The sequence below is a fragment of the Leucoraja erinacea genome, chromosome 6, assembly GCF_028641065.1.
Source record: "Leucoraja erinacea ecotype New England chromosome 6, Leri_hhj_1, whole genome shotgun sequence".
Lineage (NCBI taxonomy): Eukaryota > Metazoa > Chordata > Chondrichthyes > Rajiformes > Rajidae > Leucoraja > Leucoraja erinaceus.
The window spans coordinates 47,984,394-48,004,721 of record NC_073382.1 but is presented as its reverse complement, the minus strand read 5'-3'; the positions used below and the strand labels follow the sequence as shown (position 1 = coordinate 48,004,721).

At 39.7% G+C, this 20,328-nt stretch overlaps 1 protein-coding gene across 4 annotated transcripts in view; it reads right to left on the bottom strand.

The window, feature by feature from the left end:
• Positions 1 to 20,328, bottom strand: part of LOC129698081 (spermatogenesis-associated protein 13-like) — a 108,469-nt gene that overhangs the window by 18,909 nt on the left and 69,232 nt on the right. For 3 of the 4 annotated variants that reach the window (XM_055636944.1, XM_055636946.1, XM_055636945.1), the window contains 6 exons: positions 19,564 to 19,935; positions 18,357 to 18,501; positions 6,582 to 6,718; positions 3,711 to 3,890; positions 2,601 to 2,792; positions 1,104 to 1,283 (listed from right to left, as the gene is read on the bottom strand). In XM_055636944.1, coding sequence (XP_055492919.1) covers positions 1,104 to 1,283; positions 2,601 to 2,792; positions 3,711 to 3,890; positions 6,582 to 6,718; positions 18,357 to 18,501; positions 19,564 to 19,935 — 1,206 coding nt within the window. Of the gene's footprint in view, positions 1 to 1,103; positions 1,284 to 2,600; positions 2,793 to 3,710; positions 3,891 to 6,581; positions 6,719 to 15,683; positions 16,407 to 18,356; positions 18,502 to 19,563; positions 19,936 to 20,328 lie in introns of those variants that run through there. The other variant, XM_055636947.1, reaches the window with a different exon arrangement.

The window sequence follows — 20,328 nt, the reverse complement described above, 5'->3', positions numbered from 1 at the left end:
CACAATGCCAAACATTGCCCGGACTAGACTTCACACCAGATCTACACTTCACACTGTCTTGGAAAAGCTGCCTACATAATCAAAGACGTCACAGCTCCTACCCTGCAACCGGTACAGAAGCTTGAAAGCGCGCAGCACAAGACACAGGAACAGCTTATTTCCCTCTGTTTTCAGCCTTCTGAACAGTCCTTTCCTTGCTAGGGTATTGTCCGATTCATCTCTACCCGATTGTGGACATTGACTTTGTGGAAATGATGTGCTACAATGCTGAGAATTATATTCTGCACATTGTATCTTCCCCTTTGCCCTATTTATTGTACTTCAGTTTAGCTTGAAAGTATTTATGTATAGTATTATCTGACATGAGTGGATAGCATGCAAAGCAAAGCGTTTCACTGTATCTCGGTACACATGACAATAACAAACCCGAACCTAAACCTAATAGCCTCCTGAGACATTCAGATCATGGGCAATTAGGGTGGGCAATAAATCCCCACATCCTGAATTTTTTGAACAAGAAAAGGTATACTCAGGAATACAGGATATACTAGGTCCAATATTTTTAGGAGCAGAGGGTGGGGAGTGATGCAGGTGCTGAAACCAAGGAAGTATCTTGAATAAAAATAGACACATACCTCAAAATCTGAAACAGACCAAAGGAGGTTACGGTTCAGGGTTTCTGAAGTAGTGTCCACTTTTAGTTTACTTTAGAGATACTGCGCGGAAATAGGCCCTTCCGCCTCCTGAGCCCACGCTGATCAGCATTCAACCCGTACACTAGGATTATCCGCCAATCTACCGCTATGCAACCGTGCCACCCATGTTGTTAAATTATGGGCACCTGATCAAATTGTAACCAGACAGCGGTTGAATAGCTGATATCTGAATTCAGAGGATGGAGTGATTTGTATTTTCTAACTGATTTATGTTTTCATAAAGTAGAAAGTTGTCTTAAATCAGGAAACAAAGCTAGTTCAGGCATATTACAATGCAAGCGATCCGATGATGATTCCAGAGATTCCTCTTTGAAAAACAAAATTTCATTCACAATGGAATCAAACCTTGAATATAAACATTAAATTGCAGTCATGCATTTAACATACGTGTCGAAGGAAACAGGATCCTATTTCACTCAGGTGAGGTTCATTTTTATTGAATTGTTTCTCCAAGTCCTTCAGAAATTTCCTTTGGAATTTGTAAATCTCTTCAATGTTCCCAAAAATGGTACTCAACTGTGCTTCAGCAAACATCCCTGTATGTTTGCGACATTGACGAATATATCCCTGAAAAGCAAAGATGCTATTTGTCAAGCATTGTAGTGTATGTAGTATTGATGAAATAGATGAAAATAGTAATTAAAAATGGTCTTGCACGTTCGTTTAAGAGTTACTGATAGAAAAGAGAGGGTTGTGGTAAAATAATAACATTCAGCCCAGAAGTCTGTGAACAGTGGAATTCCACAGGAATCTGTGCTGGAACCTTTGCTGTTTGTTATATAAATGACTTGGATGTAAATGTAGACAGGTTGGTTGGTAAGTTTGCAGATGACATCAAGATTGCTTGAGTCGCAGACTGTGAGGGAGGCTGTCAAAGTGTACAACGGGATATAGATTGGCTACAGAAATGGCAGATGGAATTTAATTCTAAGCAAGTACGAGATGTCGCACTTTGCGATGTCAACTGTAAAGGGAAAATACACAATTAATGGTATGACCCTTAACAGTATTGATGTAGAAAGGGATCTTGTGGTTCAAGTCCGCAACTTCTTGAAAGTGGCAACACAAGCAGATAGACATGGTATGCTTGCTTTCATAGATCTGAGCATTGATTATAAGAATCAGGAAGTCATGATGCAGCTTTATAGGACTTTGGTTAAGCCGCATTTGGAGTATCGCATACAACTCTGATCGTTCCACTACAGAAAGGATGTGGAGACTTTGAAAAGGGTACAGAGGAGGTGTACCAGAATGATTCCTGAATTAGGGGGTATTAGCTACAGGGAAAGGTTGGAGAGACTTGGATTGTTTTCTCTGGAACACTGGAGGTTGCAGGAAATCTGATTAAAGCATTTAATATTATGCGAGACAGTCAGAACCATTTTTCTCAGGATGGGAAAAATTAAAAAATAGTATCCCTATAAAAAAAACAGTGATTATGTTAAGATTGAATATGAAAGAATGCAATGCTGCAAATTTGTAGGGAAGGTAAGAGTGAATGAGTTGAGTAGACAAAATTAAAGTTGGCTGACATTATGATAGCAAATCACAATGAGCAGGCCCAAGAAACCAGACAGCTCATGTTGGAACAACAATTCTCAAAATGGAACAACTAGTCCACTGAACTAGTGGAAGACTCCTGGATACAGAAGTTGTTATGAAGATAACGGTAAAAGATCTCAGCCTTTAAAATAAATTGAGCAGATTACGGGGAAATTCATTAAGTCGATGACATGTTCTCAAAAATCATAGGGCTTTGAAAATGAACTTGCTTGTCATGTTAAGCCAAATTGCATTGTATATTTCAGAACATAAATCTATAAGGATGTAATTATGAAATAAAATACGATTTCCTCCAATTTCAGATCTGCATCTTTGCAGTACCTCACAGATGTCTTTCAGATGCTTAATGTAGACTCGTTCAGTATTCATGATCTCCTTGATTACATTTGTTCGCATCTGCTCTTTGTTTTCAGCGCTTTTGTGAAGGCGATGTTTACCGCAGTGAGTATCCAACTGTTCATCCGGAGATTTTCCAGTGTATTCACCTCTGGCATCCTCCTGGTTCACCCGTAGCTAATAAGGTATAAAATTAAATCCAAGAAATCTGTCTTGTGTTGGAAAGGTTTTCATGTCTATTAAGTAGGATTCTGATTTAGATGTAACTGTAACTTTAACTACAAACACAACAGTATGTATTTCTGTATGGAGCAAATAAACTCAATTAATCCTCATTCATGAGAAGTGTTAGGGTGCGTCGGAGGGGGGAGATGGCGGCCCTGCCGGCAGTCTGTTCGTTTTTTTCATCCTTTTTGTTATTTTTAGCGTTTCTTTAAAGTTTGTTTTAATGTTCTTCTGTTTGTTTTATATGGGGGTCGGGGGGGTCGGGGTAACTTTTTTTTTCAGGTTCTCACCTTCCCGGAGAGGTGATCAAGTTTTGGATCCATTCTCTGGGCTCTGCAGCCTACTATCGCTGGAGCGGGAGGCCGTTTCGGACTGTCGTGAGCCTCACCGCTGGGCGCGGACCTACCATCAAGGGCTCACATTCTCGGGGGAGGCTAGTCGGGAGCTCGAACGCCGCAGAAGGTTCGTCCAGCCCAGACGCGAGGTTTGATCGCCCGGTGCGAGGGAGATGACATCCCCTCGATGCGGGAGCTGAACGCCTCGATGCGGAGGGCCAGAACGTCACCGGCTACGGGACTCAAAATCGTCCCGTCAACGGGGGGGGCTCGAGGCCCCCAACCAAGGAAGACCAACAAGGGAAGGACTTGAAATTTATTTTCGCCCTCCATCAGTGAGGAATGTGTAGGAGTCACTATGGTGGATGTATATGTTAAATGTGTTTTTGAGTCTCTTGCTTTTTAAAATTGTATGACTAACCTGACCAGTGAATTTTACTACACCAATTGGTGTATGAGACAATAAATGGACCTTATGAACCTTATGAGATAAACTATTATCATACTTCTCAAATTTCATATGAAAAAAACATACTCGAACAAAGCTGGCCGGAAACCAGGCTTCTTTATCATCAATCATGCCCCACCACCATTCCTTGTTGGAGGCATCAAGTACTTCGATGACTTCTCCAGCCTTGAATCCAAGCTCCTGATCATCCATGGTGACATGATCCCAGAGCGCCTCTGCACATACAACGTGGCCATCACTTATCAACTAGAGAAAGAAACAAGTTTCAGTTTACAATATCTTTGGTGAATGCATGTAAAATATTGATTAGCAATCAACAAAAGCTTTTCACTGTACCTCGGTACACATGACAATAAACTAAACTGATACCACAAAGTGTGTACAGAAGTAATTAGAAGCCAATAATTATTAATGGGTGGGGAACCCATTGAGTTGGTTTAATAAGGGGTGAAATGTCTCTGCTTCATTGACTTCATAAAATAGCCTGCTAATATTCGCTGCCACGACTTACACAAATAAAATGGCTACAAGCCCCAAATACTGGACGATCCTTGGTATCTCTAGAACAGCAGAGAGCACAAACAAAATTGCCAAATAAAGTGCATTTCACAAAAGAACATTCAGGTGCCATTTACACCTATCTGAACGAACTTGTAATCATAATATCTTAACTTCACAATAAGAGAAAATATAAGCACACAGTGATGGGTGATGAAGCCATTACTGACCATTCTACATTGTCACCTAAGAAAAAATAAACTGACTTTTTTCAACAAAGATATCAGTGAATCAGATGATATACAGTTTAAAAATATTATATCAATAAAATGCTGAAAGAATCCAAACACATTTCACCTTGTGTTATGAGCATCATATATTTGATGATGCTACATGATAGGTCATATAAAGGAAATTTGGAAGTGAGCAGTGTGCCATGAAGAATGGTGTTGGTGTCCCAGGATTTTACAATTTACAACTTGGAGGAAGGTATCAAAAGCATGTTGGTAAACCGACTGATGACAAAGTAAGCTGGTTGTGAAGAGGAAATAAGGAGGCTACTAAGAAAAATAGATGGGTTAAATGAGTTGTCAAAGATCCAGCAAATTAAATGTAATGTGAGAAAATGTTAAATTGTCCATTTTGGAAGAAAAAGGAAAAAGCACATTACACAAGAATTTGCAGAGTGCAAAGGCTACGGCGGCATGGGGATGCAGTGGTAGAGTTGCTGCCAGAGAACCGGGTTCGATCCTGACTACAGGTGATATCTATACAGAGTTTGTACGTTCTCCTTGGCTTTTCTCCGGATGCTCCCACCCTCCAAAGACACAAAGATTTTTCGATTAATTGGCTTTGGTAAAACTTGTAAATTGTCCCTAGTGTGTAGGATAGTGCTAGTGTACAGGGATCGCTGGTTGGCACGGTCTCAGTGGGCAGAAGAGCCTGTTTCCATGCTGTATCTCCAAACTAAACTAGGAGGAGGTACAGAAATCAATTCGGAAACCAACACCATGAATTATTTGATCATCAGGGAATTGAAAACAAAATAGCCACAATTTTATACGGATATAGATTATAGGTATTTAATAAATAGCCAAGAAGGAATGAGGGATGGAGAAGCCCAAGTTCTTAATGTTATGCATGAACTACCAAAAGGTATGAAAACCCGCATTAAAAAAAGGTTGAATTCAATCATTCTCTTTAGCGAGGCAAAATTGGCAACTAATATTAAGGAAAAAGCTTTAATATTCAAACCTTGCAGCAGAGGCAGAGAGAGGTTGGAGGGCAAGGGTGTGTCCAGTGGGGGTGGGGTGCAGGGGCCTTGTAGCCAGTTCCACCGCAAGGCTCCTGAGGGAAGTAGGAGTCAAAGGGTAGGCACAAAGGGGGACAATAAAAGAACTTGCCAATGCCGCCGAGCGGAGCAGTCACTGGCTGTGGCTGAAGAGGAAAGATGCTGTCTGGGCTGCCATGTGACCATCTAGAGGGTAACAATAAGACACACACCCAGGTCTGATCAACCTGCGGTGGGCCTGCCTCGACTGAGGGTGTCTTATGATAAAAGGCCGAGACACCCAGTGATGTTAAGGTACACAACTGAAGATGTGTCTGATTGGTAGCAAATTCACCTAGTAGACATACCCAAGAGTGTCAATTGTAGTGAAATCTTAGGGATTGTAACCCCTAGTCCTACTAATCAATCAATTATTAGATGACATGTATTTTTCCTCAGTTAAATCTGTAAGTGAATTCATTTTGATTCATATCCTGTCAATTAGTGACTAACTACTTTCATGACTGCAGTCCAATGGAATAATTAGATTCCACGCACATCATGATAAAGCACAATTGTTCGCTGGGAGAATTTTTCTTTGTATCCACACGTCACTTTCTTCCTTCAATTTCCTAAATCCCCATCACTCCTAAATGATGAAGTAATGCAAATGGCAGTGATGTTATAAAACCTGTGAAACATTTTGAGCAACAGCACACAGGCAGGGAATGCACGTTAGTGTGACGAGATACGTTTAAAGAAATCCACTTTCATGAACTTTCATTATTTTGCAAATAATCTTACAGAAAAGGTTGAATTATGTTCCAACAAAGTAATTCACTTATTGAAATGCAAATAACTGCAGATGGAAGGAAATCTGAAATAAAAAAATGTGCTGTAAATACTCAGCGTCAGTCAGCCTCTGTGGTGAGAGAAACAAAGCTAACATTTCAGATAAATGTGTAGGAGGGAACTGCAGATGCTGCTTTACACCAAAGATAGACACAAAATGGTGGAGTAACTCAGTGGTTCAAGCAGCATCTTTGAAGAAAAAGAATAGGTGTCGTTTCGAGTCTAGCCCCTTCTTCAGATAAATGGCTCTTCATCAAAACTAATTAATTTAAGCATTTAACAGGCAAAATACATGCTATCCCATAATAATACTTCACCTCATTTACAGCAAGTTGTTCCCCACCAGGTTGAAGGTATCTGGGATTTGCTCGACTTATTTCCCCATATGACAAATCCTCCTCACTGCCATTGTCATCAACCAGAGCAGAAATCTCTGTGCCTCTATCTGCAGATACTAAAAGGAAAAAGTACGATGTTTAAGACATTTTCAATGTGAACGTTCCATAAAATCTATGCTGCATCTTAATTAATAACTCCATGTTGTGTTAACATTTTGACTGTGGAAAATTTAAGTCTGAACCAGTCTCATTGACAATGGCAATCACAGGATTGTGAAGTAAAACACAAACTGCTGGAGTAACTCAGTGGATCAGGCAGCATCCTTGGAGGGAATGGATAGGTGACATTTCGGGTCATGACCCTTCTTCAAACTCCAGATGTCTTGCCGAGAAACTTCAGCCCTTTTTGCTTTATCTGAGATTCTAACTTCAGCAGTTCCTTGCAAAAACATTGTGAAGATTGGTGTTAAACATAAGATTTACTGACCCACTATGGAACTACTTATCATCATCCATATTCTACAGAAAAGTGAAGAGTCCCTAAATAAATACTCATCTTCAGCATTCCGTTAGAAGAAATTTCAAGTTGATATCACCAAAAACTAAAAATAAATTTACTTTTAGGGAAAAGAAATCCAGAAATTAATTGTATTTTGACATGCACCATTTGCAGTATTTCAATAACTTAATAGTAACTATTCCACATAGCATTTCACGGTTATGAGATAGTTTGGCTTGCCTTGTGAATGGCATTAAATAAGGCAATTGTTTTTATTTTAATGTGGCCTATATGTATAATGTCACATTGTCAGAGTTTCAGAGTAGCCAAGTAAAAATTTAGGTAACGTTGCAATGTTTCCCAATTGTAGGATCACAATGCAGTTTAATTTATACAATGCCCTCCATAATGTTTGGGACAAAGACCCATCATTTATTTATTTGCCTCTGTACTCCACAAGTTGAGATTTGTAATAGAAAAAAATCACATGTGGTTAAAGTGCACATTGTCAGATTTTATTAAAGACCGTTTTTATACATGTTGGTTTCACCATGTAGAAATTACAGCAGTGTTTATACATAGTCCCTCCATTTCAGGGCACCATAATGTTTGTGACACATGGCTTCACCGGCGTTTGTAATTGCTCAGGTGTGCTTAATTGCCTCCTTAATGCAGGTATAAGAGAGCTCTCTGCACCCACTTTCCATCACCTTTGGAAACATTTATTGCTGTTTATCAACATGAGGACCAAAGTTGTGCCAATGAAAGTCAAAGAAGCCATTATGAGACTGAGAAACAAGAACAAAACTGTTAGAGACATCAGCCAAACTTAGGCTTACCAAAATCGACTGTTTGTAACATCATTAAGAAGAAAGAGAGCATTGGTGAGCTTACTAATCGCAAAGGGACTAGCAGGCCAAGGAAGACCTCCACAGCTGATGACAGAAGAATTCTCTCTATAATAAAGAAAAATCCCCAAACACCTGTCCGACAGATCAGAAACACTCTTCAGGAGTCGAGTGTGGATTTGCCAATGACCACTGTCGACAGAAACTTCATGAATAGAAATACAAAGGCTACACTGCAAGATGCAAACCACTGGTTAGCCGTAAAAATAGGATGGCCAGGTTACAGTTTGCCAAGAAGTACTTAAAAGAGCAACCACAGTTCTGCAAAAAGGTCTTGTGGACAGATGAGATGAAGATTAACATATCAGAGTGATGGCAAGAGCAAAGTATGGTGGAGAGAAGGAACTGCCCAAGATCCAAAGCATACCACCTCATCTGTGAAACATGGTGGTGGGGGTGTTATGGCCTGGGCATGAACGGCTGCTGAAGGTACTGGGTCACTTATTTTTATTGATAATACAATTGCCGATGGTAGTAGCATAATGCATTCTGAAGTTTATAGACACATCCTATCTGCTCAAGGTCAAACAAATGCCTCAAAACTCATTGGATGGCAGTTCATTCTACAGCAAGACAATGATCCCAAACATACTGCTAAAGCAACAAAGGAGTTTTTGAGTGGCCAAGTTAATCACCCGATCTGAACCCAACTGAGCATGCATTTTACATGCTGAAGAGAAAACTGAAGGGAACTAGCCCTCAAAACAAGCATGAGCTAAAAATGGCTGCAATACAGGCCTAGCATAGCATCACCAGAGAAGACACCCAGCAACTGGTGATGTCCATGAATCTCAGGCTTCAAGCAGTCATTGCATGCAAAGGATATGCAACAAAATACTAAACATGACTACTTCTATTTCCATGACATTGCTGTGCCCCAAACATTATGGTGCCCTGAAATGGGGGGACTATGTATAAACACTGCTGTAATTTCTACATGGTGAAACCAAAATGTATAAAAATGACCTTTATTAAAATCTGATAATGTGCACTTTAACCACATGCGATTTTTTCTATTACAAATCTCAACTTGTGTACAGAGGCAAATAAATAAATGATGGGTCTTTGTCCCAAACATTGTGGAGGGCACTGTATGCAATCATAATTTGTATAACTGATATATCCCATTATTGAGTTCATCCATCCAAAATGTTAACTGATTCACTTTTATCTATTTCAAGAATATTTTGTCTTGGTCAGGTTTCCAACATCCGCAATATTGTATAATCTGAAGTTTTCATCAGTGTGGAAATTATTAAACGGTCTACCCCATGATATTCTCAGCTCTTCCGACATGTTTTCTTTCTGCATTTCTTGACATTATCAGTGATAACAAAACACTTTTCATTGTTTTATCAAGAGCACATCCACTTGTGACGATTAAACAATAAAAAGTCCAATAATCCCCCCTTCCCCACAGTACTTTCTTCTGTTCGTGAAAGTAACAATGTGGAACGCATCATTGTGCTGATTGTTTCACATCGTTTTGAAAGCAAAGCAAATAGCACTGCTGACCAAGCAGAAGTAGTATTACAACATAAAACTTGTATTTTATGTCACTAAAATCAGTAATAGAATGTACAGTCTGTGAACAGAACATGCAGTTGCCTAGTTAATTAAAATATATTATCAAGTAACAAGCATCCATATGCATTCTCATCATCCACAAATTTTGCATTGAAGTGTATGTCAATTTAGTTGTATTCTAAATTCATCTATAGAAATTATAGGTCCCCAAAAGCATTTCTAACTTTGGAAAGTTAGCATCAACTTTACAAGAGTAAATGCAAACACTGGAAAAATTATTTTTGCCTGCAGCATAAATTATATCTAGTAAGCTAATAAATAAGAAAAGGAACTACAAGGAACTGCAGGTGCTTCTTCTTGCGTACGGCATGCACATCCTAAAGTGCAACTTGTTCTATTTGATCTTATTTGATTGTGCACGCCGGGTTGATTGCATTTGTCGAAACAGGGCGGACCACGAGAAGGTTGCAATGTTCCACCCCTGCAGGTGCTGGTTTATACCAAAGAAAGACACAAAATGCTAGAGGAACTCAGTGGGTCAGGCAGCATCTCTGGAGAACATGGTTTTAATGTGGCAGAAATAAATCAAAAACATTGATAAAGTCTATTTACTATGTTCAAAAAATTTCAGGTTGAAGTCTACATATATTATCCACTCATGTTGGAGAAGGGCTTGCCTCCATGTACAGAAGATTCTGAAACAACAATGTTTTGTTGGTTGAGTGAGAGTTTAAAAATCCACTAATGTGCCATTGATAACACAACACTACCTATTATAAAATATGATAGGATCAAAGGTTTGGCCCCAAACTAGATCAAACAAACTCGTGTCTTAATTGGCTAAATCTCACCGAAGAGAACAGCTTGTGTATGTGACCTCAGTTAGTGTTTTCCATCGACCTTTAGCTCAATTCAGCACGAGCCGAATTCAGAACATCCGAGAGAGAGAGAGAGAGAGAGAGAGAGAGAGAGAAGGTGAACAGCCGTCAGTAGTTGTGCACGTAGGCACAAACGACATCGGGAAGAAGAGGAAGGAGGTTCTTCAACATGAGTTCAGAGAGTTGGGAAGAAGACTGAAATGCCAGACTTCTCGGGTGGTTATCTCTGGATTGCTTCCAGTACCTCGTGCTAGTGAGGACATGAACAGGGAGATAGACACAAAATGCTAGTGGCACTGAGTGGGGCTGGAGCAGGGAGAAAGTATTTAGATTTATAGAACCACTGGGAAAACTTCTAGCGTAGGGGTGACCTGTACAAAAGTGACGGGTTACACCTTAACTGGAGGGGGACTGACATTCTGGCAGGCAGGTTTGCTAGTGCTACACATGTGGGTTTAAACTAAATAGTAGGGGGGAGGGATTGACAAATTGGGAATATAAAGATGGAGTTGAAGGGGAAGTGACTACAGGAAAAATGACAAAAGATTGTCGAATTAATGGGAAGGAAAGCTCGAGAATGGACAACAAAGTAAGGTCAGGGCCAATTGCGAGCGGTGCAAGGGGGGAAGTGAGTACGGAGGTCAAAGTACTGTATATGAATGCGCGAAATATAAGGAATAAAGTGGACGAGCTTGAGGCTCAGTTAGAAACTGGCAAGTATGATGTTGTGGGAATTACTGAGACATGGCTGCAAGAGGGCCAGGGCTGGAAACTGAATATTCAAGGGTATACCTCCTATTGAAAAGACAGGTGGGCAGAGGGGGTGGTTGCCCTGTTGGTGAGGAATGAAATTCAGTCCCTTGCAAGGGGTGACATTGAAACAGGAGATGTGGAGTCAGTATGGATAGAACTGAGGAATTGTAAGGGTAAAAAGACCCTAATGGGACTAATCTACAGGCCCCCAAACAGTAGCCTGGACATAGGGCACAAGTTGAATCAGGAGTTAAAATTGGCATGTAGCAAAAGTACATGTGGTTGTTATGGGAGATTTCAACATGCAGGTAGACTGGGAAAATCAGGTTGGTACTGGATCCCAAGAAAGGGACTTTGTAGAGTGCCTTTGTGATGGATTCTTAGAACAGCTTGTATTGGAGCCTACCAGGGAGAAGGCAATTCTGGATTTAGTGTTATGTAATGAACCGGATTTGATAAAGGACCTCGAGGTTAATGAGCCATTAGGAGGCAGTGGTCAGATTTAATCTACAATTGGAGAGGGAGAAGGGTAGATCGGAGGTATCAGTGGTGCAGTTGAATAAAGGGGACTAAGGGGCCATGAGAGAGGAGCTGCCCAAAGTTAACTGGAAAGATACACTAGCAGGGATGACAGTGGAACAAAAATGGCAGGTGTTTCTAGGAATAATACAGAAGGTGCAGGATCAGTTCATTCCTAGGAGGAAGAAAGATTCCAAGGGGAGAAAGGGACGACCACAGCTGACAAGGGCCGTCAGCGACAATAAAAAATTAAAGCGAAGAAGTACAACGTAGTAAAGATGAGCGGGAAGCAAGATGATTGGGTAATGTTTAAAGAACAACAGAAGATAACTAAAAAGACAACACAGGGAGAAAAGATGAGTTACATAAAAAGTATATGAAACAGTTAATTATGATATACAAGTCTATTTATGAATTATAGTCAAGAACATAAAGCAGGATAGTGAAAGCTTCTTTAGGTATGTGAAGAGGAAAAAATTAGTTAAGACCAAAGTTGAACCCTTGAAGACCGAAAAAGGTGAATTTATTATGGGAACAAGGAAATGGCAGATAAGTTGAACAGGTACTTTGGATCTGTCTTCACTAAGAAGGACACAAACAATCTTCCTGATATAGTAGTGGCCAGAGGATCTGGGGTGACAGAGGAACTGAAGGAAATCCACATTAGGCAGGAAATGGTGTTGGATAGACTGATAGGACTGAAGGTGATAATTTTCCAATGTTCCATAGAGTCAGGATCAGTTCCGTTAATTGGAGGGTAGCTAATGTTATCCCACTTTTTAAGAAAGGCGGGAGAGAGAAAACAGGGAATTATAGACCAGTTAGCCTGACATCGGTGGTGGGGAAGATGCTGGAGTCAATTATAAAAGATGAGATAGCCGAACATTTGGATAGCAGTAACAGGATCGGTCCGAGTCAGCATTGATTTACAAAGGGGAAATCATGCTAGACTAATCTTCTGGAATTTTTTGAAGATGTAACTAGGAAAATGGACAAGGAAGAGCCAGTGGATGTAGTGTACCTGGACTTTCAGAAAGCATTTGATAAGGTCCCACAGGAGATTAGTGGGCAAAATTATGGCACATGGTATTGGGGGTAGAGTGCTGACATGGATAGAGAAGCGGTTGGCAGATAGGAAACAAAGAGTAGGGATTAACAGGTCCCTTTCAGAATGGCAGGCAGTGACTAGTGGGGTACCGCAAGGCTCGGTGCTGGGACTGCAGCTATTTACTATATACATCAATGATTTAGATGAAGGGATTCAAAGTAACATTAGCAAATTTCTGGTCCTTCTGCAGTTGCGCAGAGCCCTCGTGAGACCACACCTGGAGTATTGTGTGCAGTTTTGGTCCCCTAATTTGAGGAAGGACATTCTTGCTATTGAGGGAGTGCAGCGTAGGTTTGCAAGGTTAATTCCCTGGATAGCAGGACTGTCATATGCTGAGAGAATGGAGCAGCTGGGCTTGTACACTCTGGAGTTTAGAAGGATGAGAGGGTATCTCATTGAAACATATAAGATTGTTAAGGGTTTGGACACACTAGAGGCAGGAAACATGTTCCTGATGTTGGGGGAGTCCAGAACCAGGGGCCACAGTTTAAGAATAAGGGGTAAGCCATTTAGAATGGAGTTGAGGAAACATTTTTTCACACAGAGAGATGTGAATGGAATTCTCTGCCTTAGAGGGCAGTGGAGGCAGGTTCTCTGGATGCTTTCAAGAGAGAGCTAGATAGGGCTATTAAAAATAGCGTAGTCAGGGGATATGGGGAGAAAGCAGGAACGGGGTACTGATTGGGGATGATCAACCATAATCACATTGAAGGGTTCGAAGGGCTGAATGGCCTACTCCTGCACCTATTGTCTATTGTCAATGTGTCATGATTAACTAGAAATGCACATAGGTATAGCACATAGAAGTGCACATCAGCTTTTGGGACCCTTACAGGACCACAGTCAAGTTGCTTAACTACCATAATTGAAAAGAAAGAGTTAAATGGTCTTCTTCTTGCCTATGGTGTGCACAGCCTAAAGTTGTAGGTCAACTTGTTCTATTTGATCGATTTGTTTTTGCACGTCGGGTTGATTGCATTAGTCGAAACAGGGTGGACCACGTGAAGGTTGCAATCTCCCACCCCAATTAAATGGTAAGACAGTGAAAGAAAGAGCCAGAATTATTGTTAATTGAGTACAAAAAGACAAGTTTAATTAAATTTACACGGTTGAATTAAAACAGTTTCGATATAATGTAAACCCATGGATTAAATAAATAAGAGACCACATCATTTAAGAGCAAAATCTGTTTTACAAATATTATCAAACTGAGAAATAATATATTTTGATTAAAATAAAAATACTGCAGATGCTGTGAATGAAACAAAAAACCTCAGGAATCACTACTCAGCTCAATCTGAAACATTAACTCTATCTCTTTCCACAGATACTGCTTGATGTGCTGAGCCTTCCCAGCATTTTCTATTTTAATCAATATATTCATGGATTTAAGTTTTCTATAAGAATTGACATTACATAATATGTATACAAGATAAAAATTACTAAAACTGTGTATTGCAATAAAAAAGTGTGTCAAATTCAAATTCATCAATTCAGTGTTGCCTTTTAATTGTTTTTTCAAATCAATTTGATTACTCCCACCACTGCACAATGTCACAGAAGAAATGGGTTTAGGAAGCTTATGACCTACTTTTCAAGCACCAGAAAATGTAAATGCCAAGCCAGATAAGCAGAGTGGAAACTGGCATTGTTGCTAGGCTTACTGGAGCTCCGGGTTTATGAGATCAATTCAAATAACCAGACTAAGAATAGTTGCCATTGCCTGTACAGTGAATTACTGTAGTAAATAGTACTGATATTAAAAACTTTCAATGCATTTTACAGATTTTTCATCAAATGCTGTACATTGAATCTTCATGGTCTTCAAATTATACAGTAAGATAACAATATCTATATGGTTAAAATATCCACAGATTCTTACTCTGTTGTTTGAGGAAATAATAGCCTGAATAAAAAATACTGATTGATACGTAAAATAAAGGCGATATAGACACTCAGCATCAGTGTAAGGAGTTTTTCTTTTAGAATTTCAATGCCTTTCTTCTCTAGCAATTCTTAAGGCCTTTCAATCAACTAGTTATCAGAATCAGAATCAGATTTTATTCGGCAAGTATGTTTTGCAACATACGAGGAATTATACTAGTTATTGTCATTTCTGAACAATGAAAAACTCAACTCATGTCTAATTAATTAATGATCTTATCCAACAAACCCGTAACATAGTTTTTTAAAGAATCAATATATGAAATTTGTTTAGTTAACACTGCAATTCCTTAGTACTAACACATTACAATAAGCTTAATTTTGTACTTTATATCATCATAACAAGAAGATTTAAAGATATTACACTTGTAAAAAATTAAATTCTGTTTCTAGAAAAAATGTGTCGGATTTTGATTTATTAAAATGGCAAATGTTCTCAAAATGCATTCAAAGACCTTTTTAGGCCTTTCATTCCATGCATGAAAATTATGTTTTCCAAAATTTGGCAAATATTAAGTGCAATGTAATGAAACGCATTTGGATTGAAACATTTTGAGCCACATCTTAAAAGGTTGGCGATGCTCCTACTGAAACAATGACTGTTAATAAACTTCCCCAATTGTTAATGTCTTGTTTTTTTCTGAGTAACAGAACTATAATTAAAGTATTAAATTATAATCAACATGCTCATTAATTTAAATACAACTTTGCTCTATGTGCTTAGTCATTAGCACTCCCGGTTTCCAAGATCATGACTAATGCATTTTTAGAAATTTATATCCTCATACCAACAATTTGATGAAATCCAGAATACAATATTTTCTTTCCAGTTTTCTCATTTCATGTAATGCTTCACCATTATCCTGAATTACTTTCCCTGTATGAATGTTTTACCTTTCATTTTCAGACGTATGCAAATCATCAAAACACTTGTGTAATACCTACCAAACTGTAGACTCTCCAGACTCCAAAATCTGCTAATTTCCCCCCTTGCAACCATTCTTGAAAATGAATTCCGTGTTTAACAGCAAAGCAGCTGATTTAGGTTAAAGACATTATTGTTATTTCCCAATACAGCAAATCCTGTGCGTTTGAAACTCTGCAGTGATTCATTCATTGGTTCGACTGGCTGCAGAGTTCATCAGGCCAGACGCCAATGCAACACCAGTGGCTTACCGTACACTATACTTCCAACTACTCAGTATTTTTTTCTCTCTGATGTCATGGGGTGACTCTAGGGAGGTTGTTTTAGCAAAACAGTAAGTGGCGTCAATGATATCTTGTACAAGTGTTCTCCCTAGCAACATCTCAGGAAATGTGCAACTTTTTATTTTAATTTTAGAAGCCAAGTTCGTCGAGAGTAACCAAACATTTGAATGAAACAATTTGTACACCCAACTGGTAAAGCATGCAAACTTTAAAATTTAAGGGATCAGTGTGCCTGATATGTTGGTACCTGATTAAACTATCAAGCTTCAACTCAGAGTGCAAATTTATTTCAACAATATGCTCGGAAACCCCCTCTTTCTCTATGCAGCCTTTGCAATGCACCGCAACAAACCCTTCACAAAGATCTGACTGCTACAAACTGAATTGGACCCGAATATAAATGAGTAGTTAAATGCTGCACTGCATTATTAATGATCCTTCACCAGCATGCCTTACACGCAATTCTAAAACAAAAGCTGATGTGAATTAATTGACCCAGCTAACATTAAGAAATTGCCGTTCAAGGAGAATAGTTGCTTCTTTTTTTAAATATGCATCAAAAATCTAGGTATAATAATCCCATTTCATTGTGCTGTTGTTCTGTTGATCCATCTAAAAATAATTATTTTCCTCAGTGTATGAAATGTAACAGTGACCATTTCCACGTCAATTTGTGCCACGCTGTAAATTTCAATGGGTACTTTTATTTGAGATTCACCATTGCACAGAGGAAATGATTTCCACATCAGACATGCATCAAATGACATAACCCATGCAAGCCCTTCCATTGAAGCATTGAGGGGAAATTAAAGCCCTGAAAAAAAAAAGTGCAGCTCATTTAAGTCTCATCACTTAGCTCTCCACCATCAACTTCCACAGTACTAACCACTGATCTCATCCACCCCAATGACTGTGGCACAAGACCCACAATTGGGCAGGACCTGAACCCTAGAATTCTATTCCTTCCACAACTTCATAAGATGCTGATTTCCATTTACCCATCACCCACATCAACTCCTACCTTAGCACGGACCAGGACCTACTGCACTTTGCCTACCACCACAATAGATCAATAGAGGGTGCGATCTCGCTGGCTCTCCATTCTGCACTGGGTCATTTAGATCACTGGATCTTAATGCACTGGATCATTTAAAATTGAATCTGAATCTGATTTAGACAATTAAAACATCGGCATCGGAAGCCAATGTTGACCGCAGGAAGAGCGAGGCCATGCTCATTGGCAGCTGGTCCAACCAATTTTCTGTCCCGTTCACCATCAGGGCTCACTACCTGAAGGTGCTGGGGATCTGGTTCAGAGGGGCTGGTGTTACAACAAGAATTGGTGGGGGCAGATAGCCTAGGTCATACAAAAATAGGTCTGTGGAAGCAACATACTCTCTCTCTCTCGATAACTGGGAAAAATGTGGACACCAAGTGTTAATAATTGCTGAGGTTCTACCTGTCCAAGGATGGGCCTGGCACTGCTGCCATGCAATGTGCCAGTCAGCAAGACATTACCACAGCATCTGTCCTTTGTGGAAAAAGTTCTTCCAGACCAACATCTTTGACTACGTCCATCGGACAGTCAGCCCGGATCATCCTACAGGTACTGTGAGATAAGAACTTAGATCCTGTGGCATGGTCCTGAGCACACTGCCCAACTTGTTGGTGACTTCACCAGAACTCACCAACAAGCACCTACACCTCTTGGCTGGTGGTGAGAAGGGCTCTTCCAGTGAGGTATTTTCTGTACTGTTGGAAGCTTACTACTGATGCACGCTGCCCGCGGGACATAGGGAGGAGAGTGCTGCCCACATCTTTGCCAAGTGTGGATTGGTGAGGAGGGTCTGGAGAATGATGCAAGGCTCCTTGGCACAGTTCATCCAAACAACTCTGTAATAGAGGACTCTGATTTACGAATAGATTGTCTGATTGAATGGTGCCAGAACAACAACCTTGTTCTCCACCAATGGACATTATTGATTTTAGAAGAGAAAGACCGAGGATTCAAGAACTGTCAGATGGGTCAGTGGTGGAGAGAGAAAACAACTTCAAGTTCTTGGACATATCTCTGATGATTTGTCCTGGAGCCGGCACATTAAAGCAATCAGAAAGCAACCCTGAATCCGGTTTTGATCCAAAACATTGACCATTCCTTCACACCCACAGATGCTGCTTGACCCACTGAGATCCTCTCGCAGATTCTTTGTTGGTCCAGATTCCACAATCTACAAACTTGTGTCTTCATTTTGACTGAAGCTTTGGTCTCTGTGCGGCTCATTGAAAGTCACAACAAATCAAAATAAATTGGCTGAGATTTTCATCTATGATTGTAGGGAATGCGCTTTATTGAAAATGCTTACAATCGGGATTATAATATACATGCTCATTTAGATAAATGTCACTTACTATTTGATGTCCTCATTTGTCTTCTCCGTCCAACCCGATCTAAACCAATTGGTGTGCTTTGGGAGAAGGTTAACGGTCGAATTCTGGCAGACACTGCTTTGTATGGTGGTATCTCGTGTGAAGGGATGGGTGGTCGAACAACTGACTGGAAACAAAATAAGCGAACAAAACATTTGAAATGATTAATTATTAGAAGTAAAATGACAGATGAATAAGATGAATATTAAAAGCATGCTATATTTATATTCATAAAGGACGGGAACAGGCCCTTTGGTCAACGCACCTCTGCCGACCAAGATGCCCCACGTACACCAGTCCCACATTTGGCCCTTTTCCTTCTAAACCTTCCCTATCCGTGTTCCTATCCAAATGTCTTTCAAATCTTGATGTAGTACCTGCCTCAACTACTTCTTCGTTCCACATATCAATCACCCTTTGATATTTGCATACAAAAATTCTACTGAATTCCCAATTCAAACTAAAAAAATATTCAAGTTGCTTTGAATTCACTCTTTCATGTTAATGAATTTTCTTCAGTACAAAGTATTATGATTTATTTTTACAAATGTAGGAGGATTTAGCCGGAAGAGAAAAAGGGGCAGAAAACTAGTTTCTCACAAGTGGCGTGCAGTACAAAATATTTGAAATCTCCCAGTTTAAAAGTACAAATATAACCACTCTATCTACTTGTGTTGCCACTTTCAGGGAGTTATGGACTTGGAGCCCAAGATCACTGTGTACCTCAATGCAGTTAAGGGTCTTACCATTAATCGCATATTTTCCTTCAACATTCGACCTCCCAAGTTGCAACACCACACGTTGGAATTAAACTCTGGATTAAAGTCACTGTTAATCGCGTGCATCTTAATCTTCTGGATCAGCCTACCATGGTTGACTTTATCAAATGCTTTACTAAAATCCATGGAGACAACATCCACCGCATTACCCTCATCGATCATCTTTGTCACTTCCTCATAAAACTCACAATCAAGTTAGTGAGACATGACCTGCAGTGCATGTAGCCTAATTAACCCATTCTTTTCCCAGTGGGAGTAAATCCCATCCCGAAGAATTCGCTCCAACAGCTTCCCTATCACCGATGTGAGGCTCACCGTCCCAAATTCCCTGGTTTCTCGCTACTTCCCTTATTAAGCAAAATGGAAAAGTTTCATTCTGTGTAGAAGAGGTAGCAAAAGTGTCATCTTACTTGTACTGTAAGAAGGTCCTCCATTTGCTCAGAGTTATTTTCATAGACATTGAATCCACCAATTACAGAGATGGGCCTTCTCTTTTGGTTCTCATGATGCTGAATAATTGTATATTGCTGTGGCTGGGAATCAACACAAGATGCATCAGTAGTGTCCTCACTATCTGTAAAATCCATGTTTGGGGGTTGAACAGGAAGATCATTCTTTGGGATAAAAAACTTCCTGCTCGCAAACTGGCCATAGTCTGAAACGGGCCGTTGTCGCTGCCTGCCTTTTCCACAGTTCCACCTCCTTTGACCAACTCTTTGTGTGTTCAGAATGTCTTCTTCCAATGAAGATAATGGCTTTCTCCACAGGTCTTCAGAGGAAACCTTTCAAATATGAACACAGAGAATCATCATCTTTTTAATATTGCTTCTTAATTCTTAGTTCTTAGAAACTTAGTTCTTTGGTACAAATATCTCAATGTCAACTGCCAATATATACAAGGATAGACATCTGGACTGACTTTACAAACCTGAGAAAATATGCATTACAGGTTCACCATATTTAGCCTAAATCTTCTCCGATATCCAGATTTTGTTGATTTTCACAACATTCTGAGGTCAAGCAATTGTTAAACATCGAGAAAACATGGGCAGGAAAAAGATAACTACCTAAGCCAACTGTATACAAAAGTTAAGAGTGTTTAATTGTCATATGTATCAGCAATGGAACTAATAAACACACTTAAATTGATAGGTATGTGGTGAATGATATTTGGG